The sequence below is a fragment of the Empidonax traillii genome, unplaced genomic scaffold (genome assembly GCF_003031625.1).
Source record: "Empidonax traillii isolate 1590-97213 ecotype Southwest subspecies unplaced genomic scaffold, ASM303162v1 scaffold1708:size70891, whole genome shotgun sequence".
Lineage (NCBI taxonomy): Eukaryota > Metazoa > Chordata > Aves > Passeriformes > Tyrannidae > Empidonax > Empidonax traillii.
This window is the reverse complement of record NW_020956901.1, coordinates 40,495-64,464: the sequence shown is the minus strand read 5'-3', so window position 1 is coordinate 64,464 and position 23,970 is coordinate 40,495. Positions and strand designations below refer to the sequence as shown.

Genomic DNA, 23,970 nt, shown 5'->3' with positions numbered 1-23,970 from the left:
TTCAGTGCCAACCACCCTCTGGGGGAAGAACCTTTCCCTGAGATCCACCCTGAGCCTGCCCTGACACAGCTCCAGCCATTCCCTGGGGGCTGTCCCTGCTCCCCCCAGAGCAGAGCTCAGTCCTGCCCCTCCTCTGCCCCTGCCCAGGCAGTTGGAACTGCAGGGAGGTCTCCCCTCAGTCTCCTCTGCTCCAGCTGAACACACCAAGTGCCCTCAGTGTCCTCACACGCCTTCAAACCCAGGCCCTTCCCCATCTCTCTGCCCTCCTTTGGACACTCTCCAATGGCTCAATCTCTCCCTTCCATTGTGTCCCCCCAAACTGCCCCAATGTTGAGGTGAGGCCTCCCCAGGGCAGAGCAGAGCAGGACAATCCCCTCCCTGATGTCCCCAGCACAGGGATGTCCCTCCTGGCTGCCAGGGCACTGCTGACTCAGGGACAGCTGGACCCACCAGCACCCCCAGGGCCCTTTCCCAGCTCTGCTTTAGCGCTTTCTAGCCCTTCGTTCCCTGGGTTACACACGCAGCCAGGGCTGACCCGTCCCGGGCGCAGAATCCGGCGCTTGCCCTCGTTAAGCTCCCAGCCTGACCGTTTCTGTGGCTCTGTGGTTTCCTCCCGCCCTCACACCGGGGCAGCTCCCGCGGGGCTGCGCCGCTGACCCGGCCCCGCTGCCGGTGGGGCAGGGCGGCCCTCCTCGAGCGCTGTGCCCCCGCCGCCCGGCGCCCTCCCGGCACGGGGAGGAGGCAGCGAGGAGGGGAGGAGAGGAGGAGAGGGCGGGGGAGGCGAGCGGAGCCCCGTGCCGGTCTCACTCACCGCGACCGCCCCGCGCCGCTCCCGCCTCCTGCCGCCGCCATGTTTGTTGTGCCTGCCCCGGCCCGGTCTGGCGCGGCCCCGCCCCCCCCCGCGCTCTCGCGAGACCAGCTCGCGCGCGGGAGGGGCGGTGGCTTGACGTCACTACGGAGAGGGGGGCGGTGGCTCTGACGTAATGACCTGTGTTCTGACGTCACGGCGGGCGGGGCCAAGATGGCGGCGGCGGCGGCAGGGGCTCGGCTGAGGGGCTGCGCGAAGGTGACGCCTCGGGGCGGGACGGGACGGGACGGGCAAAGCGGGGGATGCACCGATTCCCGGCGGGATAACGGCGGCTCCGAGCCTGCCGGGGGTGGGTCCGGGTGCGGGGGCTGCCGCGGTGCGGGGGCAGCTCTGCCAGCGGTGCCGGGGTTTTGTGGGTTCTGCTTGGCGGATTCTGCTTGGTGGATATATCCCTCCTGGGTGTATTCTGGAGGGGCGGCCTTGCGTGAGTTCGTGCTGAGGAGAGCTCTTGTGAGTCTTGTGAAATGGCCTGCGAGGAGGCGGCACCGTCCTGGCAGCGGGGGGTCTTTGAGGTCTCATTTTTAAATATCAGCACAAGGATGGGCAAGGAGTGGAACCCAGCGGGGCAAGCAGAGTGAGCTCAGGAAAACATATTGCTTTGGCCTTTTTTCTGTTTGTCTTATAATGTTCCCCCCCACCCCCACCCCCCCGGTCCTGCAGCATTAAAATCTTGGGTTAGATTGTAAAACAAACAGGAGGAAACCAAGAGAGCGGGGCCTTAAAGGGCTGAGGGGGAGGGAAGGATGGAGATAAACAGAAAAATCAGTGTTATCAGCAACGCACAAATCAACTTTCAAATGTGGAGTGTTGAGTAGGGCAAGCAGTGTCAGTCCTGTAGCAGCACAAATCATTACCCACAGAAAAAAGAGGAGGAAGAAGAGGGCAGGGAAGCAATATCCAAGGATCTCAGTAACATACAGGCACTTTAAATAACTACCTGGAAGTTAGTGATGCTGTACGACTGCATGACTTCTACGAATAAAAAGGTAAACAGTAATGCAGTGACCTGATTCTTTCTGGGTTTTTTTTTAAATACAAATGTTGAACTAAAACATAATTTCTGCAGTGGGCTGTCCTTACTCTTCAATACCTGTGAGTTGCTGCTCTGTGTGTGGGTGTTGACAGCTTTTCCAAAAGTTTCCCACTAGGAAGGCACTGTGCACTTTCCCTGACAGCTCTTGGTCGGTACTGCAGAAATATCCTCAGTGATTCATGGTATTTGTGCCACCACGAAAGAAAACTACTCTTCTCTTTGAACTTGGGAATAAAGTAGTGGAAGGAGCAGGAGTTATGTGTGGTTTGTAGCCCTGTAGCTGCTGAGGAAACACAATTAAATAGATGTGTGTGTTGTGTAATCAGCCCCACTGGTCAGTACCAGGGCTGCTGAATGTGAATGAACACTGAATATTCACAGAAGTATTGTTTTCTATATTATCACTTCTTACTGGTTTTTTTTTCTTATCTTCTGCGCAACTGTCTGTGCTAAAATCAGAGTGTCCTTATCTTCTTGTCTCTAAGACAGAAAGAGCTCATCAGTCTGTTTTACCTCCCTTCTTCAGCCGGGGAGATGACAAGTGTTGAAAGCCAACATGAAAGAGAGCGAATCGTTAGAAGGATCAAAGGAATTTTTACTTCCTGACCCCAAAGTTTGTGCTGGTTTTTGAGGAATGCTGCTCTGAGCGTGCACTGTGAAAGTGCCCTGTGCTCTGGGAGCTGCACAGGCGCCTGCTGAGGGCACAGCCAGTCCTGCTGCTGCTGTTCAGCAAGAATAACTTTTTGAACACTAAACATTTTATAGGTCTCCAAGAGAGCTGTCTGAGTTGGGTGTAAGTTCTGTTTCCCAATCATTCACTGAATAAAAGCACTGGGTGAAGCTATGCATTGCTGTGTGTGTATAGATCTAACTGTTTGCATGTTCTGTGCTTGTTGCCAACAGCTGACAAGAAATATTCCAGCATTCTTGGCTCCCTGGAGGTTTTCCCAGTGTGCCTTTAGATCCTCCAAATCGGAACTCAAGCCGAATCTCTCCAGTGATGGAGTTGTCTGTGCTCCACTTCACACGTTCACTGAAGAGGAGGCAATGCTGAAGAACATGGGTAACCTTTATCTGTGCAATTACAATTCAGAAATGTTTAACTAGAAGGGAAATTTTAGCTGAAAATCTTATTCTCATTGTTTATTTCTAGTTAAATGTTGAGACTGTTGTGGGGGGATTGTGCTTTACACCGTGTTGCTTTTGGGGAGGGTCAGGGAACACGTGGCATAACCTGTCAGAAGTACCATGTTCCTGTTATATTGATCCCCAAGGAGACAGTTGGAATACTTACACATCCTCTTTCTTCTCTTGATTGCAGTGACAAAATTCGCTCAGGAACGAGTGGCACCTTTCGTGCAAAAAATGGACGAGAACTCGAAAATGGAGGACTCCATAGTACAGGGATTGTTTGAACAAGGGGTCTGCACACTTTTTACTGAACCTTTGCCCAGAAAGTAACATCACTTTGTGAATCTCTAGCTGTGCCCTTTTCAGATTTTTAGATTTAAAGATTGAAAGATATAACTCAAATGAGGCAAGGAGTCATTGAAATTGTAGTTTTATCAACAGCAAGACAACTCTAATTTGTTGTCTTTTGTACTGCAGTATCACTCCCCATGTTATAATATTTTTTGCACCTCTCCCTCCCCTATATCATAAATTTTTTAGTTCCTTGTCATCCCTTCCTTGTTTTTTTTTTTTTGATTGGATAAGCATAATTGCACAGAATGATGGAAATGAATATCAGGAGTCCTCCATGCCCTACTGGGCAACCATGAGGACTTGTGTTGCAGATATCCTGGTGTTCATTCCCGGATTCAGTTTTACCCTTTCCTGTTGTCAGACCTCAAGCTGATCCTTAAGTTGTTTTCCAGCCTAAACAATTCTGTGAAGAACTGTCAGTTTGTTAAGGGTGTTGAAGGAAAATGGGTTTTGGGGAAGGATCTGCAAACGCTCACACATTCCGTGGTTTTTATTTTAATCTCTTAAGTATCAGCTTGGACTAAAAAGGTGTTGACAGGAACTCACAGATTGATGTATTTGCACGTTTTCCATTTCAGCTGATGAGTATTGAGCTTGGGGAAGAATATGGAGGAACCGGTGGTTCATTTTTTTCAATCATATTGGCAGTAGAAGAATTGGCCAAAGTTGATGCAGCTGTGGCTCTTGTATGTGAACTCCAGAACACACTAACAGTTAAATTGTTTACCACATATGGAACAGAAGAGCAAAAGAGAACTTACCTGCCCAGGGTGTCTAAAGACACAGTGAGTCAAAGTCTTACTTTACTTAACTTTTAAAATTACATTATAGTTTAGTAACGTTAGTGGGGCTTTTTTTTCAGTGACTGATGTGTGACTGCAGCTCTGGAAAATTTGTGTGAACTTTTGAAACACTGGTTAGAGCTGAGATCTGTGGTGATATAGATACCTCCTGTCATCAGTAGCTGAGAGGTAAAAGTGGAAAGGCACTTATTAGTTTCATTAAAATTTAATTCACTGTGGAGAAGAACTGTAAAGCAGTTGACTTTGAGAGATGTGTAATTACACAGTGTTTCTATTCTTAATCTCCATATCCAAAACTCAGTTACCTTCCTGCAATAGGTTAAAATGTTTGAATTTAAGAGACTTCTCCTTGTTTATAAGCATTTTCATTGCAGAGTTTGCTATCTGTTAAAATTGCAATTCTTTTTTTTCCCCTTCTCTTGACAGTTAGGCAGTTTCTGTCTTTCGGAGGCTGGGTCTGGCAGTGATGCCTTTTCCTTGAAGACTCGAGCTGAGAAGAAAGGAGACTACTATGTTATCAATGGCTCCAAGATGTGGATTAGCTTAGCAGAAGATGCAGGAGTTTTCTTTGTGATGGCAAATACAGATCCATCCTCAGTGAGTTGCTAAAGAACAGTTGCATTTCAGTGACAGCTGATGTCTGTGAAACTGTGGGTTTCATGTTAGTAATCTGTGCACCTTTTCCTAGCTGGCAGCAAACCTTTAAAAACATTTCCCAACTAAAAAGTATCCTACAGTGAAGTATGTTCAAGTAAAAAATTACCCAGCTGAATATGCCTGTGCTAAATTTTGTCCCCAGTTTGGGTGTGGGAAGTAAATTCAGAAAAGTCGGCTGCAGATTTTAAAATCTTGTATACCAATAGGGTAATTATCAAACACAAAACTAAATTGTTCAAAACTTTTATTTTTTTTAAAACTCTTTCCAGGATCTCTGTCTTAAAATTAAAATTTCCTGGTTTGACTTAAATAAGAAGAGGGAGTGGTTTTCCTTCGTTGCACTGAACGGTTGAACATCATCTCAAACCACAGTTAGCACCAGACAACGGTGCCAGTGCTTCAGTAATACAGCATTAAGCAAGTGTAACATTTCAGTTATTGGGTTGAGATGTTTGGACCACTGTTTGGTGATATTAATGTAAAAACAAGCTCTTGATTATTTTTTACCCCACCCCCAGGGGTACAGGGGAATTACCTGCTTCATAGTGGATCGCGACACGGAGGGACTTCACGTGGGGAAGAAGGAGGACAAGCTGGGAATCAGAGCATCTTCCACCTGCCCAGTGACTTTTGACAACGTGAAGGTATTGTAAGTGCAGCTGTTGAGGCATAATTCATGTTTAATTGGAGCTTGACCACAGATAAGGGAAAGAATGTTAACTAAATTCCCTGGGTTTTATCCCTTAAGATTTGGTGTATTTTAACTTTTTTCCTCCCAGTTCTTGGGGGCACTCGAGTTTCTAAAATTTTGATGCAGTTTTTTCTCAGTCATCAGTTTATAACCAGAGGAATCAGGGAATGTTCTAATCAGATATTCTGGGGATCAAAATGTCTGCTTTATGTTTTATGCCTTCGCTTCTGAGGAACATTAAATAAAACATGTGCAGTGATTCGGCTGTGAGCCCTCCGAGCAGTTGCAGAACAGAACTGGAATAATGGAGTGGTTTTTGTTCTTCAGGTTCCTGAGACCAATATCCTGGGACAGGTTGGACAAGGCTATAAGTATGCCATTGGAATGCTCAATACTGGCAGGATAGGGATTGCTGCACAGGTGGGTCATTTGCTTTATTACTGAATGCAGCCAGTTTGGATTGAAATCTATGAAATATTTAAAGCTATTAAGAATAAACGATTTAGAAAATGCTTTACTGAAAGCTCAGCTGCCACTAGATGTCACTGTTCCTGTAGCTAAATTCCAGTAAAAATGGGAACAACTGTCAGAGGGAAAATTCTCCTTTGGTGACATAAGCAGTGGATTTAGAAAACATTAAATGGCAATTAGCTTGTCTCTGGTCGTTAACTTACTGCTACTGAATTATGTCAACATTCTTATCTTCCATTATGAAAATCTATTTTACACAGAAAGCTGGCTTTGGAAAATAGAACACACCGAAATGTATAACATTAATGCTTCCAACTGTGATTGTGTGGGATTGGCAAATGTGACCTTATGCTGACCGATGTTTTCCCAACAACTTATTTTTTAAAGTCAACTTATTTTTGAAATAAATACGGTTTTCTATAGCAGAACTGTTCCAGTTCGTTGTTGCGTTTGAAAATTGCACCATGTGGCATCTTAGGGTAAAGTATTTACTGACCTTGAAGTAATTTCAAAACGTTGTATTTCACTGTAAAGTCAGTTTTCATCTCAGATTGCTGCTGATCTCAGTGGAAATCAGGTTCAGCAATATAATAAAATGATCTGTGACAAGTTTTTATATTTTCAACTTACTCTAGCAAGTAATATTTTCTTTGCTTTCTCTTTGTTGTGCACTATGTCTGTACTACCAGTCTCCTTTATCTTTTGCCCTAGTTTGCAGACAGACCAAAAGTGATCATCCTCATGAAATTTAGATTTTCCACGTGGCTGATAATTGGACTCGCTTTTCCATCATTTCTAAAGATTACCTGTGATTAAACTTTGTCTGATTTGGCATTTAAAAAGTGCTGTGGGCCCCCTCGTTCCCAGAGATATAAATAATATAGAGGCTCTGGCAGTAAAATACATGGTCTGGATTTTAGTCTTAATTACTCCAAGTTACACCTTAATTAAAAGCTAAGGTCAGGTAGTTGTTACATCTTAGGTACTACTTTCTTGGCACCTTCAAGTTAAGAGAAATGTACTTGTCGAGAGCAGCAGCTCCAAAGCCCTGTAGTATTGAGCTTAGTTTTGCAGCACTAATAGTTTTAAAAGATAATGGAGATCTTAAAAACTGTAATTGTGGCTTTGGAAACAGTTTCAGGTGGTTTTAGTGCAGGGCAGCTGCACATGTTGTTACAGGTGGTGCAGTTGATGTCCTTGACTCTTTTATAGGGGTTTATAGAAAGAGGTAACAAATCTGATAATGGGGCTGATGAGCAGCAGACTGCAATGTTTTTTGGGTTATTTTCCTATGTATCATGTGTTTTTTTTCCTAAAAACTTAAATGCTTAAGGAGTAGATGACCTAGTCAATCGTGTCTTTATCAGCGTAATGTGTGGGTCTGCCCCAAAATACCCATGGACATAATTAAATGCAGTTTGACTGAGCTGCTTGATGTGACAGCTGACTGCTTTTGTCCTTGTGGAAAGACAAAGTTGGTCTAAATTCTTCTGCAGTTGTTCTGCAGAGTTGGAAAATACTGGAAGAAATGTTAACTCTCCTTCCACTCCACTAATTTTCTAACTTGTGAAGGAAATTGCTAATTCTGGCAGTCTAGTGTCCTCTAGAAAATGAGAAATTATTTTGATTATGAAAATAGCCTTTGACTAATCATTCAAATTATTTTTCCTTTAATAGTGTAATGTAGATCTATAGATCTTTAGTTTACAGTAATTTTCCCATGTAATTACAAATTTTCCCAGGAACACTTAATATTTATGCAACCACAGCCGGCCTATAAGTTTTGTTCAAAAATCAGTGGTTTTCACAAATACTTGCCTATGGCAAGAAATGGAATAGCAGGAAATAGGCTTGTTCCTCAAACTCCTTTTTTTTTAAAATCATAACTCACCTCGGTATGTCCAATAACTGTAAAATTCTGGCTCTTGAATTCTTTGTAGAACCTTAACTGTATTTTAGATTCCTGTAGGTAGGAAGAAAACTGACCTTTTCTCCTGAACATTAAGCTGCCTGACCAGAAGAAGATGAGCTGTTATCATCCCCACTAGGTGCATTCAATTAACCAGTTTTTCCTGACCATACTCTTGGTTATTTCTTACAGATGTTAGGACTGGCACAGGGGTGTTTCGACCATACAGTTCCATACACGAAAGAGAGAGTCCAGTTTGGGAAAAGTGTCTTCGATTTCCAGGTACTTGTCAATGAAAATATGGGAAGTGCTCTCCAAGAAAGAAGTAGTCAGTAAAATGAGCAATGTGAGATAACATAAAAATAGTTTAACTCTTAAAAGCATTATTGACATGACTCCTTTTGCTCGATAACTTATTGAAAATAATTTGAAAATAATACACGTGGAGCTCCCTTCTCTTCTGATTTTAATATCACAGTCTGTTGAATATTCCAATTTTTATACCCTTTCATGAGGTGCAGGGGAAGGCCTTTTTCTGGAGCCACTAGAAATTATAAAAAGATGAGGAGAACTGATTGAACTGTTGGATTTCCTGTGTTACACGAAGGCATTTAGTTTTCATTATAATATCTGTATCTTACCACCAAAAAGACTCTTTGTTGCAGAAATGATGTATAGTTTAATAAGGAAGATACATAATTGTAATTACTATAGTAATTTTCTCGTTAAAAGAAAACCTACATCTCAGCTGAAGAGAAGGAACATTAGCACTCCTCATAATTTATGCAAATTTTAGGAAGCACTCACAGATACCTAGGAAATGATTGGAACTGCGTCTTTTGAATGGGAAATGGAATTTATAATTGCCAAATCATTTTGGTATTTTGACCTGCATATATATTTCTGCAAATCCGAGGGAACCGTGTTAATGCCCTAATAAGATGAAAGATTTCATTGTGTTTTAGACTGCTAAATGTTCTTTTTCTATCATCATAATGTTTGGGTCTCCTTAAATAAACCCATTCTTCTGTAATACCTGCCATTTAGATGTGAGCTCCAGCACCTTTTCCCTTCCCCCTGGAATCCATTCCTCACTCGTGTCCTCTGTACCTTTAAGCTGCTCCTGACCCCTTGCCTCGTGCCTCTGGGACACAGCAAGAGGTTGTCCCCTTCCTGGTGCTCCAGTTTATTCCAGAGGAGCTAGTTTGCAAGTCTTCCTGGGTTAAGCTCACCAGGGAACCAAACTTGTGACAGTGTGAGTGTCCTCAATAAACAGCTGCAGAATAAGAACCCAGCTCTGGCCTCCCCGTGGCTCCGCAGTCCTGGGGAGGACATTTAAGGTTTGGCTAAAGTTCTCCTTGATAACTCATGGGTGCAAATAGCTAACTAGTAGGTAGTTCTTGCTCCTGTCCAGCCACTCAGGCAAGAAGTACTCCAGTCCTCCTAAATCCAAGGAAAGGGAGGGAGAAAAGAGGAGCGCAGTTCCCAAAAGCACATCGATGGCCCAGAGGTTTTCAGTGTCAGCCGATGCAGAGGAACACGCAATTCCTGTTTCTCCGGGGTTTGGTGGATTTATTTCAGAGCGTAGGCGCGTTCCAGGGCGGAAGGCGTGGCCGCTGGTGGGAATTCCGGCGGGGCTGTGGGCGCTGTGTGAGCTGTGCTGTGCTGTGCTGCTTGCAGGGGATGCAGCACCAGATCGCGCAGGTGGCCACGCAGCTGGAGGCGGCGCGGCTGCTCACCTACAACGCGGCGCGGCTCGCCGAGAGCGGCCGGCCCGTGGTCAAGGAGGCCAGCATGGCCAAGTACTACGCTGCTGAGGTAACCCAGCCTCTCTCTTCTCTGTGCCACTGCTGCTTCCGCTGCAAATGTTTAGCCTGTAATTCACCTCTTGCTGTGAAATCCGTGGATGGGCTTTCATCTTGTCCGCCCCCATCCCTGGGACCGTCCAAGGCCGGGTTGGACGGGGCTCGGAGCAGCCTGGGCTAGTGGAAGGTGTCCCTGCCCATGGCAGGGGTGTGGAATTGGGTAGTCTTGAAGGTCCCCTCCAACCCAAACTATTCAGTAATTCTGTGATTCTCAGTCTGTGTACAGAACATAAAGTAACTCCCCCTCGTGTCTCCAAACAAATATTTAAAAACCGAGCAACGACATTAAAAGAGGCAAGTGAATTAATATTTTCACTTCGTCTGGAGGGATTTAATTTTCTCAGAATTCTCTTTTTGTGGCGCTGTGAGAGTTCATTTGTGGTCATTTCAGCTCTGCTGTTCGCAACTGTGAGTCTTAAAATGCTTCAAAACTGGGTGATTTCTGCCTCTTTGCAACTGCTGTCTTGCATACCGCTGTTAGCCTTTTCCACAGTGCAGCACAGGAACTATTGCTCTAACATTTAGTGAGTTCTTGATGGGCTTTGATTTGGAAAAATGTCTTTTTTTATTCTAAAATGGCTTGCTGAAGACAAATACAAAAATATCAAACCTTCCTCTTCCCGCCTCTTGTGGTTACTGCTTTATTGGCTGGTTTGTTTTTCCCTTAAATAGCCACAAAGAATAAGATTTACTACCACTGTCATGAAATTGAGTCCCGTAACTGTGAAACTATTTTCATAGGTTGCAACACTGACAACCAGTAAATGTATTGAATGGATGGGAGGTGTTGGATTCACAAAAAATTACCCAATAGAAAAGTATTATCGTGACTGCAAGATAGGTGAGTGAGTTTCTTACCAAGTATCTGGCTTTTTTTTCCCTAAGACTGCATGAACATGGATTCGAAGGCTCAGATCCGAAAATGTAACACTTTAGGTGTAAATACCTGTATATTTAAAATACACAGTTAAAATGTTTAATTACACGCCAATAAAACAGACGCAAACATTGTGTCCCATTCTATTAAGAAAATCCCAGTTTAAAAAAATTAAAAATACCCACTTTGGCTCTAAGATCTGAATGTATGTGGAGTTCTGTTTTCAAGATTCCTCGTTTACTGGGATAGTCTTTGGACCCTGTACTGACATTTTTAACAATATTACCCTTTGGCTTTTATTGTGATAGCATTTGGAACTGCTTAATTTTTGTTGGTTATTTAGAAATTGCTTCTCATGAAAATGTCTTTTCGTTATGTTGTGCCAGCCAGAAGAGTGATTTACTTGTTGCAGATAATATAGCATGAACATTTATATTTCATAATATTATATATATAAAATTATAATTCTATGTTAGTCCTAGCTCAGTAAAGCTTCACTTCTTAACTGAAAATGTTCTAACTGGGCTGTTGGAATGATATTTTGGTCTCTCTTCATAAATTCACTGTGGTGTTTTAGTCTGCTCGTTTATTTTCTTCTGATTTCAGGTACGATATATGAAGGAACCTCAAACATCCAGCTGAGCACCATTGCCAAAATGTTAGCACAGCAGTACTGAAACCATGAGGACTTCCTTGACTGTTAAAGGACATTATTTCCCTGAACACTCATTGTGAATTACCCATTTATTTGTAAATACAAGAAGCATTATTGACATCATATGTAAGAACACATCATCACAGATGAAACCATAGGGAAAACCATGAATTCCCCGTTTCAGCTCACGTGAAATCCTGAATTCCACGTTCAGACCCCAAGTAGGGGTTACAATATTGCTTCCTGCCTGAGAGAATTCCAAGATAATTCCTTGGATTTGGTCACCTTAGGCCATGCAAGCAGTGCATCTCCACTTGGGGATTTCCAAGTGAAAACAAAGGAAGCCAAATCCTTGGCATAACTGGTGGGAGAGGTTCTGATGAGCCACCTGGGAGGGAGGGCTCTACAGGAGAGAGAGCAGTGGTGGTTTCCTCTCTCCCAGCTGTGGAGCTGCTGTAATTGAGGTAATTTTTACAGCAGCCCTTAGTGTGTTCTTAAGGATATCTTTGTAATTAAGCCCTTCCAGCCCCAGTTTGTACTCCTGAAAGGTGGATAATACCCACCTCCCTTCCCAGCTTTCTCAGCTGTTAAGGGTTTTAATCTAAGAGGCTATTTATAGCTCTCCTTTCATAAAAGGTTGAGTTGAAATCTTTCTGAAATGGGGTTAAAAAAGCTCTGCTAGTTCTGCAAAAAAGACAGAGATATAAGCTGGGTAATAATAGGAGTGCTGTGATACTACCTCACAGTGGCCTTTCCATGTTCAGTGCATTTTACAAGCATTCACCCTCACATCCTTCCTGGGAGTTAGGGAGGCACTGTTAATTTGCAGCCTGGAAAACTCCTGGAATTAGTGGTTCTCCAGCATAGTTTTTCCCCTTTTGAAAGACATAAAGGGGCAGGGGGATGGGTTTTTTTTTTATCCCTCTCTGTTTACTTTAAAATTAGACATTTTATTTACAGCAGAAACCTCTTCAGTGCTGGAGAGCTAATTAACTAATAATCAAGAGACAGGAAGCTTAATATATGAAAAATCATCCTAATTGCTGTAATTGGCAATCTGTTTCAAGTGTTTTGGGGAGGGAAGGATTGGTTTTCTGGTTTTGGCTGACTTAGAAGAATCTCATTTTTAAAGCTGCTGCTCACCGATGATTCCCTTCGAGTGGAGCTTAAAATGTTACAGGCTGAGACTCCCAAAGGATTTTCTGGCCAAACTGGGGCAAATGACACTTAACAAATAGGATTTGTAAAACAGGCAGTTTTTTGCAGTGCCTTACACAAAGAAACCAGCAAGGATGAAAAGCACCATTAAAAAAGTTTTCTGACTTGCTGTCAGCTTCAAAGGGAACCGGCTACTTTAGTGAATTAATCCCCTCAGGTGCACACTTTGCCTGTTGATAGGCAAGGACTTGCTCTGGTCATTGTCCTTATGCCAGTAAAAAAGCCCCTCTCATATCAGCTTGATCAACAGCTTTGAGATTTTCAAGAGTACAGGAGTAGGAGGATAGACTAAATGGTTTCTGAAGTTTTCTTCTAGCATCTTTATTATTATTACTATTGTTACTATTGTTTTATTTGTTATCAGTATCATAATTATGAATGCATTTCAGGTGGTTTGCAGGCTTCCTTTCAGCTGAATTGAAACAGCTGGGGAAATGTAGACTAGAATTAAGACTGCGGACACCTCGACAGTTAGCTACAGTTATTCTGCTCAGCAGTCTGTCTGTGAGTCTGAAATGATCACAACCATACTCCAAAAGGCTTGAGTTAATGCTGATTAATGTGCTGAGTAGTGCTAAGGCGAGGCAGCCCTTGGCTGCTGCAGGTTAACCTGCTTTGCTCACAGGAGTGTCTGCAGAGACCAGGCTTTGGTTCACAGTTTTCACTAGTTCTGGTTTGAGGTACTTAGTTTGGCTTCTGCAGTTTTGGGTGAGGCTGGAAATGAGAGGCAATCCTGAACTGACTTCGTACAGTGCCAGAAGCAAACCCTTTGGGCAGGAAAGGGCAGAGCTCTTTGGGTTGGATATCCAGGGTTATGTAAAAGGACTGTCTCTTCGTGTAGAACTGTGTCAGGTTGTCCAACTGAAAAAATAATCAGGACAAAATGAAAGTCATGTGGTTCCTTCATCCTGAACTTGTGGCCTGAGTCCAGGAAACAACCTGAACATCCTCATCAGCTACTCAACAGTTCATTTCAGGAAAGCAAGGTCAAGCCTTTAACTAATGTTACAGCTGTAAATATCTCACATCTCTCAGTCATGTATGATGTATTTTGTACACAATTTTGAAAGAAATGTGTGTCTTATATTTGATATTTACGTACCAAATTCTGTGGAGGAATATGTGCACAAATCGATTTTAACCTCTGAGTTTCTTTCATCCTTGTTGTAAAATGACATGTGGAGATCCCCTTAACTGATTCCATTGCTGCTCTAAACACAGATGCTAGTTTAGCAATGAGAAGTGCTGTGCTTTGTCCAGGGGCTCTTAAGAGCTGCCTGTGCTCCCCAGCCCGTGTTTGGTTCGGGGCAGGCATTTATGGATGCTCATAAACTGCATTTCTACATTTGGCACTGTGGGCACGGGCTGCAGAGCTGGCACTGGGAGTGCTGTGAGGCTTTCTGTGCTAATGCCAGGCCTCAAAGCTGCTTTATGTCCTCAATATGTGTTTGTATTAGTGAATTTTCCCTTTTTGTGCCTTCAGTCAGCCCAGCTGATCCAGTCTGTTGTCCTGGAACAGCATCTTAGATTTGAAACGTCACATATGAGCTTCCCTGGTTAGAGGGAAAAAACCTGTATCGAGGATGTATTAAAAAGTGCCTGAATTTTATTTTTGACTTGATACAATACTGATCTCGTGTATTGGGTCATGGTTCTCTAATAATTAATCTGTCATTTAAAATTTTTACTAGCCCTTGCAGGTTTTTTCACCAGGAGAGAACGACTGTATCATCTGTCAGGGTTTTTTTTCTAGTTCTGTTCTGCTTGGTGATCAAGGTCTGAGGCTGATTTCTGCAGAAGGGTTTAATCACTACTTGGGAAATACTCAAATACAACGTTTTATATCATGTTTTCTATGTTGTTGTTTTTTCTTCCATATTTTCTTTTCCCCACATAAAGATTGTGTTAGAAGAGGCTAATGTGAAACACAGAGTAATTGTTCATTGGGAGCCTTTTGCTGCGTAAAGACTTTTCTAATTAACACGTTATTGCATTTCCACTTGAAAATCTTTTGGTGAGAGACACATTTCAAGCTCTTCCTACCAAGCCTGAAACCCTTTTTGCTGGAAATCTTCAAACCAGTGTGTTTCCTGATAGCTTCAAATGTTGATCCACATTGGTGTGTTAATGTTCTAAGGAACATGGAGTGTGCAGTGCAACGTTTTTTCTGGTGAAATATTTAAAATATAACCCAAAATTACTTACAGTCTCACTAGACAGTAATAGCATTTTTATATATTTTGCCTTTTGAGATCATTTGGGTTTCCACCTGCTCTCTGTCTCAGTAGAGCTGCTAATACTGGAGAACTTTAAAAAATGTCAAGGTGGCTTCACTAAAGGTCTTAAAAAAAGCACCTGACAGAAAACTCCCTGCCAATAGCCAAGAAACCAGCACTTTCAGATCTGGATTTATTTAAGATGCACATTGAGGACTGAAGAACGTGCAGGAAAAGATGTGCATGGAGCATTTTGCAGGGATCTGTTTGCATCTGTGAGACACCTTCCTCGTCCAGCCAAGACTCAGGGGATGGCCCACCCATCAGAGGGACAGGATCATTTTCTGATCGTCCTGGTCATCACATGAAGTTTGCCGTGGTTGTTTTTTTTTTGGCCTGAATTGTTTTCAAGGACGCGCCGCAAGATTTTCCCATTCGCTAATTTGCATCCTGAAGATGCAAATGAAATGCAAATTTTTCAATATAGCCAGAGCAGTTTTAATTTGATACTGTGTTGCTGATTTTTTTTTTTTTTTTTTTGCCTTGGTTTGGATAGCACCCAAGGACATGATAATTACATGTTAGAAAGGCATTAGCTTCTCTGGATACTTTTTTTTTTTGTTTTCTGTAGAAGGAATTTGCTAAACTGACTTAAAAATAATTAAGTAATAATTCAAAAATATAAAGTTAAGGTTCTTGAAATGTAGTTTGGTTTTTTTTTTTTTTCCTATTAGGTCCTTTCTGAACTTCTGAAAACATTTAGTGACTCCCTTTGATGCCCTAGAAGATGTTTAATGTGATATGAAGGTTAAATGATACAAAAGCTCCATTTATGTCCATAGCCTTGCTTTCCTCACGTTCACTGAAAAATTCCTTGTGTTCTGCTGTTTGACTTTCACCAAACAACACAAACTATTCTGCTCCTTTCTTAAATTACATGTTATTTAGGTCTTCTCAGTTTCTGTCCAACCAAGCTTTAAAAGGAAAACCATTTTCCCAGTTTAATTGCAGCAATGCCTACATTTGATGGATAGGGCAGGCTGTTTTGATTGTTGCTTGAATAATAAAAGCTGGATTCAGCAGGATATTTGTCATAAACTGTATTTGACTGCCATGCAGGATTCACAGTTTCCAAGGACCAAAGGAAGGTGCAGCAATAGATCTTCCATTTAGTGCTGGAAGTATTTTAGCTCCACTGTACTTTGACTCCAGTGATCCAATTTGCAGAGATAAACAATTCTCTGGAGGTAATACAGCTTGTCATTATTTAATAATTATTTAAAATGTGCCTTGTTACCCTTGTGTAAGAATCTGGGCTGCAGGAGGGCTGTGGCTGAGCTCTGATTCTTGAGGGGCTGACACAGCACTGGGTTAGAGCACCCGATGGTCTGGTGTCTCAGACTGTTGTAATTTAATAACCAACCCTCTCTATCCTGCTGCTTCTATTTAGAAGTGTCCAAAAATCTTTTTTTTTTTTCCTTTTTTTTTTTTTTTTTAACTGCAAAAGCCTTCTGGCACTAAATTACATCTATTTCTTGACTGAAACATATCTGCTCTATGCTAACCTCATTACCCAGGAATGATTTCTAGAAGAGGAAGTGAAGAATAATTAAATCATTCCTAACTGAAGGAAATGCTTCGCAGAACTATGCAAATTCCAATTTGGCCAAGATGCTGTGGTTTCATGTTCTATTTCTGGGAAGGGCAGAGGGAGAAACAGTTATTTTTGGAGTCATGGACAGCCAGGTCGTGGCTTCAGTTTTCTCTCCTACCTCGAGCTGAGTGCAGGGACATCCCTGTTCAGGAGGGAGCACAGCTCCTGCCACCCCTCTGGTACCTGGCCTACTGTAAGAACGTGTAAATTAAACTTGCCCTCCTTGCTGCAAGTGTCCTCTTGCTGAGACCCCTAAATTGGGGGATTTTCCTGCAAAATTAGGGCTCAGCTCAGTCACCACAGTGACTTCTCTGCAGTGCTGTGCTGCCCTGGCACAGGGCAAAAGTGGCAGGGCACAGACCTGCTTCACCCCCTTCTCAGCCTGTGATGAAGTGCCTGGAATAGAATCAGGATTGTATTTTGGAGGTAAAAAATGAGATTGCTGTGTGAGCACTCAGGAGTGCCCGGGGGAGCCCACTGACTGGGGCTCACGTCTTGAGGGTTTCACATTTTTCCATCTGCAAATCTGACTCTCCCAAGGCTTAAGGCAAAAAGAAGGTAAAAAAAAAAAAAAAAGCACCCACACAACTAGCTCTTTTTACTTGGAAACGTTTGCAAATACATTAGTGATGTGTAATTGAATTATTAATTGGGAAAAGTATAATTAAAGTCCTGGCAGAACGGCTTCGCTGTGCTCCACAGCTTTGGTCTTTCAAGGAATCAGGTTGCCCAAATGAGTTATGCACTCCAGAAATCTACTTAGAATGAACAACATATGCCCTACTTTTCCAGCTTTTTCCTTTGGAAGTTACATCTTGCAATAATGAAGTGTAAAGAGCAAACTTCAGTGATTTGCAAAAGGTACCAGCCCTGCGCCTTTCCTAAACGGGTTGATTTATGTGCTGTTTGCTGTTTTTGAGAACACAAAACAATTAATTTATGTGTGAAAAGAACAGTGAATTAATCCTAGAGAGCCCTGGAGCCTTTAAAGACCTGAATCATATGTTGAGCTCGTTTAAAACTTGCATAAGAAATTAATGTAGAATAAAGCCCTTTAATTTGAAAAGTGCATCTATAGTAGGTGTCCCTAGGATATCTTCAGGATCATTATTCAGAAAGGTTAAGGAGGACTTTATTTTTTCCTTTCTTTCTTTCTTTCTTTTTTTTTTTTTTTTTTTTTTTTTTTTTTTTTTTTTTTTTTTTTTTTTTTTTTTTTTTTTTTTTTTTTTTTTTTATATTCAGTATGTATTTTCCAGTTTGCAGCTCAACGTGGTGCATTTCAACTTATAAAGAGACAGAGATTTTTAAAAAGAAACGGGGAGCTTTTTATTCACCTTCCACTTAATTTCCTTGCTGCCTTGCCAGTCCCAGCTTAATGAATGTAATTGCTACCTTTGATGAAAATACTATTATCAAGATCACACATTACATTGGAAAACAGTTTTTCTTTAAACACAGCTACTGCAGCCTCTAATTATGCATGTAACAAGTGGCTCCTGAACAAAAGAGCATGTTGTCTACAATTGCTAGGAATTGGAGCAAGGCAAATTTGAACAAAGAACAGATTAGATTTGCTCCCTGCTCCACAAAGCCCATTCCCCTGATTAATTTCCTGCAAAAACTAAAACAATTCTCTCTTAAAAGAAACTAACCCTCATCCCCAGAATGATCCATATGCCATTTGTGTCAATCTATATGATGATAATGGCTACAGATTTAAATTATTAACTATTAGGTGTAGTAAAATAGGAAGGCTCTTTTATAAACTTCCCTTTTCATATGTAAATAAGCGGTACAAGGACTTAAGGAACAAAAAAACCTGACTTTCCTGTGGAAACCAGGAGCAAGAAAGCACCCAGTAACTGAAAGTCTGAATTGTGCATGTATAATCCAATTATTTTGTCAGCTCACCCTGTGCTCTGTGTTCTGCACAGGCAGAACAGCAGGAGAATCAGGTCTCCTAAAGTCATGTTGGTTTTTCCAGGGATGGCACATTTGAGGGCTGATTTCCATGTGGGCACCTCGAGGAGAGTTCTTCTGGGAAGGATTCGATTCAATTCTTAAAATTTAATGATTTTGTCAACGGGGTTTAATGGGTTAAAATCAGAATTGGAAAGGCATTTTGCCATGATTCCGTGGAAAAGCAGGCAGGTGCTGGTAAAATCTTGAATTAGTCCTTGGCCTCTGATAAAATCCTGCAGTATGGATTGAATTGGTTTTTGTATTACTAATCCAAGGAATTAGTCACAGCACTTTAGAACAGTGTTATTTTTCACTCCTGCTTGTATCGATCCAGGACCCTGTTGTACAGGATGCATAAAAACCCCATCATTTGGGTAAAAGCAAAAAAACCAGGAAGAGTCCTGCTTCAGAGTGTTTGTAAACTGAGTTAGGATGTATTCACATAAAGTCGGTGCAAAGATCACGGGGACGATCCTGCCCCTGTGACACCTGTCACTTCTCTCTTCTCAGTCCCCACAGGTGCTTTGTTTGCAGATTGCCACGGTTCTTCCCAACTTTGCGTGGCTTGCATTTAGCACAAAATCTTTAAAATGTGCCCTGCAGATAAGGAAAAGGAAAAAGAAATGCTCATAATTCTCCATGTGGATGGAATTAATCAGGATGTAACTACGACACCAAATGAAATCGCTTAGAGCATCCTCAAATCCTTGCTCATCTCAGTGTCAGTATCTTGGAGAAACTGAATAAAAGAAAATGTAAGTCCTTTATGTGGGAAATAAAGTAATTTCTGTTGCCAGACACTTTTTCTTGAGTGTTTCAGATCCCATGATGGGACACTGCAGAGCATGCGCTGGTGGAAAGGAAACCCGGGAACAGCATCATTTTTTTAAGGCTTTTAACTGGAAATATCACTGATAAAAAGCAACAGGCCTGTAGTCACCACCTGGGGAAGCTGGAGAACAAAACCAATACATTCAGAAAATCCAGAATTACTCGTGGTTTAGTTCCTTGTCTCCCCTCAAACAAGTTGGAAGTAATCTCCCGAGTTTGGGAAAACACTTTTGTGTACTTTCCTGAAGAAGTGTTAGGCTGGGAGTTCTTCTGCTTTCAGAAACTAGTCTGTTGTTGCCTGCAGTGGGTGTTCACCTGCAGGTGGCTGGAGAGGTGTGGCACTGGGACAGCAGGAACATTCATCCCTTCATCTCACCATCCCTGCTTAGGTCTGGCATCGGCCAAATTCAGAAGTTCAGCACAATTACTAGTGTAGCCCCCAGATCCATAACTGCTCTTCCAGGTGGGATGTGACACCTGATAATGCATTTTTTTTAGCGGGGAGAGCCATTGTCTGGAATAAGCATTAATTCACAGATACCCTCTTAGCCCCCAGCGTGGTGGTTGTGTGGGGGTACAGGAGAGATTTTTCTGGGGATGTGATGCACCCGATTTAAACAGAGGAGCTCAGCATTGTTTATTTTCATAGGCAAATTAAGCAGAAATTGGAAAGTCAAGCCCCCAGGCCTGCACATGGTGTTACAATGAGTGGAAAGGAACCAGCCCCGCTCCTTGGGCCACCTCTTGCTTCTGTACAGAGTCCCCCCAGACAGAGGGAAATGTTCCTTCCCTTTGCACAGGCACACAGGACACCTGTGGTGACCACAAACTGGGATCTAACTATCACCCAGACAGTGGTGGGCCAGGGTAGGAGGTGTGGAATGCCCCTTAGAGGGAGAGGAGCTTGTAAATAGTGGACCAAATAGGATTATACCAGCCCAGTTTCCCCCCTTCTCCACCCAGTTCCTAAATAACCCAGAGGAACCGGGCAGATCTCGCGCTGCATTTAAATAATCCCGGTGCAAACCATCTCTTTCCTTTTCAGTGATCCCCGTGGAAATGCAAAAGGGAAAGAGCAGCCAGTGCAAGAGGCTGCAGAGTCACAGAGAGCACTTTCCTGGGCTGGACTGATGGGGCTGAGCACGGGCCCAGCTCGGTGCACCTCAGCTTTCACACACACACACACACACCCCGCTCGTTTGTCTCACGCGCTTCTCTTACCCAGATGTATGATCCAGAAAGAAGGAAAAAGGAGTTGAGGTTTAAACTCTTATCACTAAAGTGAGTCTCCCTCTACATTAAAAAACTATCCAGACACTGCAACAGGAATGGGTTCAGTTCTTGTGTCATAAATTTGTGTGTGTAGAAAAAAGACTTATTGGCGAATTTAGCAGTATTTTTCGTTGAACTGGCAGTTGCTAACCATTACACCAGTATTTATTTGATTCTTAAAGGGCACAAAAGCATGGACTACAAATAAAGAAGATGGAGTAATAGCTTTTGACTGGACCACTAGCTTTAAACTTGAAATGAAGTGTCCGGTTTTGAGTTACTGTGTCCAAATGCCATTTGTACAGTTTGAAAAGTGGGGGCATTTTTCCAGCTTGTCACTGTTAGCTGTAGTTCATTCCAGTGAATGATATCACTGAAGGAGCAGTTGTTCTGCTATAAGTACTTCACTCATGACTGGAATGTATTAAATGTATTAATCTGTGCCTGAGAGTGTAATTTAGGGAAGCCCTACATTTGACACATTCTTGTACATCCTTATTTTATTGCCTTATCCTGCAGGTAACAATGTCTCAAAAGCAAAGAGACCGGATGAAGTTAAAATTACATGTCACCAAATATTATATGCACTTTTTGGCGCTCATTTCGCTGTCAGAATTACGGATTTCCAACAACATTAGTTTAAATATGTTTATGACTTGATTTACGCCTCTGATGTCAAAATAAAATGCCAGGCGGGGATCCAAGACTCCTGGTGAGTTGGGAGGCGAGATGAAGCCATGAAGGGGAATGTCCCCAGCTCCACAGCCACATCTTTCATGACAGAACCCCGTCGCAAACGGCACCTGGGCCAAGCAAAGATAAAGCGCGAGGGTTGAGTCATCCTGGAGAGTATCTGTCAAAACTGCTTTAAGCCAGCGGAATAAAAATGTATTTTTTGCAGCGGGGTTAGACTTTATGTCAACTAAGTGAACCTGTAAAGCATTTACAGCCACCTCGTGACTGTTGCCCGCCATAAATCTGAAACGCTCTTAATCCGTAGGTGTGTAATTTGGAGGCACTCGAGACACTCTCACCACCTTCTCTTTTCGGTGTAATTATCCCCCGTATCGCTGCGGGCAATTAAGGAGGGACATGATTAATAGCAACAAATGGCATTTTCTGAACTGTGTTGTGCACCTCTGGAAAGGAACACAGACCAGGTGTGCTATTGAAGCCTTGGCTGCTGCAGGTACCTCTGGAGGCGATTGCAGCGTGGTGGCTGCAGGCCCTCAATTAAGCAGCTGGACTGGAAGAACAGTGCCATGCGCTGAAAACTAACTTGCTTCTCGTCCCTTCGTGGAGAGGATTTAGTGAGCAGTGAGTCCCTTATTTATCCTCAAGCCAAGAAGGAGAATCTTCCAGGATTTCCCCCTGGAAGGGCTGAACCCCTCGGTGCAAGCGAGGCAGCAACATCTACCCCGAACACACCGGGCTGCTCTCCCCGCGTCGACACCCGCGTCCACATTCCAAAATAAACATCCCGAGCTGCCCACAGCTTTTCCTGCCCGACAATCCTCCTCTCCGGAGCGAGGCCATTCATAAAGGCTGGGAAGTGCCCCCCGCCCCACCTGCAGGCACCGCTGGCTGGCAGGGATGGGGATGATCGAGGAGATGGGACCAGCGGCTGAACTCCGACCTTATCGATCCAGCCACCCCCGCCCAGCTGAGTTGCCTCGGCCCAGTCAGCTGAAAAGGAATTTAAAGGGCACTCTTCCCTCCCCCCCCCCCCCCCCCCCCCCCCCCCCCCCCCCCCCCCCCCCCCGGTCATTAATAACGTTTTCATCCGTGACAGTGATAAACACGCGGTACTTGAGGGGAGTTTATTAAGGTCAGTCCATAAATAAAAATTAAAATTTAAAAAAATGGGTTTACACAGATGAACAGATGGATGAATAAAGTGATTGGTAAAACAATAAATATGAAAATAGACAGATGGATGAAGTATCTGGCAGCGATTCTCTAAAAGCCCAATGCCTCAAACGCTGGCAGTGTTATACCAGACCCTTCTCTCCCCTCTGATAAAAAACAGGTTTAATGAAGCTGCTGCAGAACTTATAGGTTTCGGGGATCTATGGCCTGACTAATATTTTGTCATTTAATGCCTATTCTCCAGCCTGATAAAAAGGATTGCAGCCATTTCTCTATGTCAGGTGTATAACTGAGTGCTACTAAAATTTAAATGTCTCATCTGTCCTTGGATCTAAATACAGATGGCCTTAAACCTCCGAATTTTTCTTAATGCAAGATGGTATACAATGCCCTGCCTGACTTCTTTTATCATTCTCAAAGAGACAGAGATTTGTATCTCTGAGAAATTCAGGCTTACAGGGAAGCAAATATTCTTCTTCGCTTCCAAATTCCGAACATCAGTCGGAGAAATAAAGCCAAAAATCCCAATAACATTTCAGCCCCCATCAGCTGGGGAATGCTGTCAGGTCTTTATGCTTTATAAAATGCAAGTCTGCTCGTTCTATCCTTGAGAAGCATTTAACGCCCGGCTATCGTGCAGGTTAAATTATAAATTTTATCCTTGGTTTAGCGTTGTTTAAAAGTGATCAGGAACTGGCAGAGGAGAAATGTTCATTGCAATTTCATGCGATTTTTGTGTTTGATTCTGTGCTGGCCCTGTAGGCAGCCGAGATTGAGCAGGAGGAGGCATCATTTAGGGAAACTTGTACAATCATTAAGGGTAAACACTTGACTCGGATTCAAGACCACAGGCTTTGCATTTGCAACATCTCAAAGAGCCTTAATTGTCGCCTCTGATTAAATATTTCAAACCCGTTACTTAGATCATTGTGGTTATTGATCCTTGATTAGGCCCCTCAGTCCTCGATGGCCCTGCAGACATTAACTCACACTCAGCAGAGTCACCTGCAGCTTTGTTTGCTGCAAATGAAGATTTTGAGGGCAGAACGTCGGCTCAGGACTCATCCAGCCTGAGCTGGCCATCAATTTCCATCGAAAGCAGCTGCCAAAGTGAAATGGATGGGAAGAGAAGGTGCAGGAGCCACGAGACTCTGCATGATTTGGTCCTCAGGAAGCAATTCAGTCCGGTAATGAAGAGGTGATGGGGCACAAAACTGCTGTTAGTTAAATCCAGGTATAAATGGAATAAACCAAGAGTATTGCAGGTCCCTAATGAACAATCAAAAAGGTGGTTAGGATTGCACAGAGCAGCTGTATTGCTTAAAAATAAGCAACAGTTCGGGGAATAATGGCTCTCAGCCAGTTGTCGGGTAGATCTGAATGGCAGATTGGAGAAGAGGCAGAAATCCTTCTGTCAGCTGTCCCCTTCTAGCCTGGGACTGAGCTGACCAGGACCTGTGGCAGGGGATCTGAACCCCATGGGCTCACCAGGCCACCAGCAAGACTCCTTCTGCTTAGAGGGAGCAGAAGGCAGCTCAGGGGCCCAGCCACCAAACCCCAAAGCTGGAGGATCTCCACGGGCAGCAAGTCTCCAAATTTGCTGCCAGCTGAAGGAGGGTGAGCTCCCTTCCTGG

General features: G+C 43.2%; 1 protein-coding gene and 1 long non-coding RNA gene across 3 annotated transcripts in view; one reads left to right on the top strand and one right to left on the bottom strand.

Moving 5' to 3' along the window:
* Positions 1 to 868, bottom strand: part of LOC114070837 — a 4,525-nt gene extending 3,657 nt beyond the window's left edge. The window contains exon 1 of the long non-coding RNA XR_003573967.1: positions 812 to 868. This is a non-coding gene — a long non-coding RNA (uncharacterized LOC114070837). The remainder of the gene's footprint in view (positions 1 to 811) is intronic.
* A 152-nt stretch (positions 869 to 1,020) lies between these two features.
* Positions 1,021 to 11,748, top strand: ACADSB (acyl-CoA dehydrogenase short/branched chain). 2 transcript variants are annotated; one of them, XM_027908427.1, is made up of 11 exons: positions 1,021 to 1,066; positions 2,805 to 2,964; positions 3,223 to 3,323; positions 3,965 to 4,171; positions 4,616 to 4,786; positions 5,365 to 5,490; positions 5,865 to 5,957; positions 8,110 to 8,199; positions 9,598 to 9,735; positions 10,524 to 10,623; positions 11,266 to 11,748. In XM_027908427.1, the coding sequence occupies exons 1-11, from the start codon at positions 1,022 to 1,024 to the stop codon at positions 11,334 to 11,336; spliced, it is 1,302 nt and encodes a 433-aa protein (XP_027764228.1). In that variant the 5' UTR covers position 1,021; the 3' UTR covers positions 11,337 to 11,748. The 2 variants fall into 2 exon arrangements, with proteins under 2 accessions (XP_027764228.1, XP_027764229.1); XM_027908428.1 differs by lacking the exon at positions 9,598 to 9,735.
* Positions 11,749 to 23,970: the final 12,222 nt, after the last annotated feature.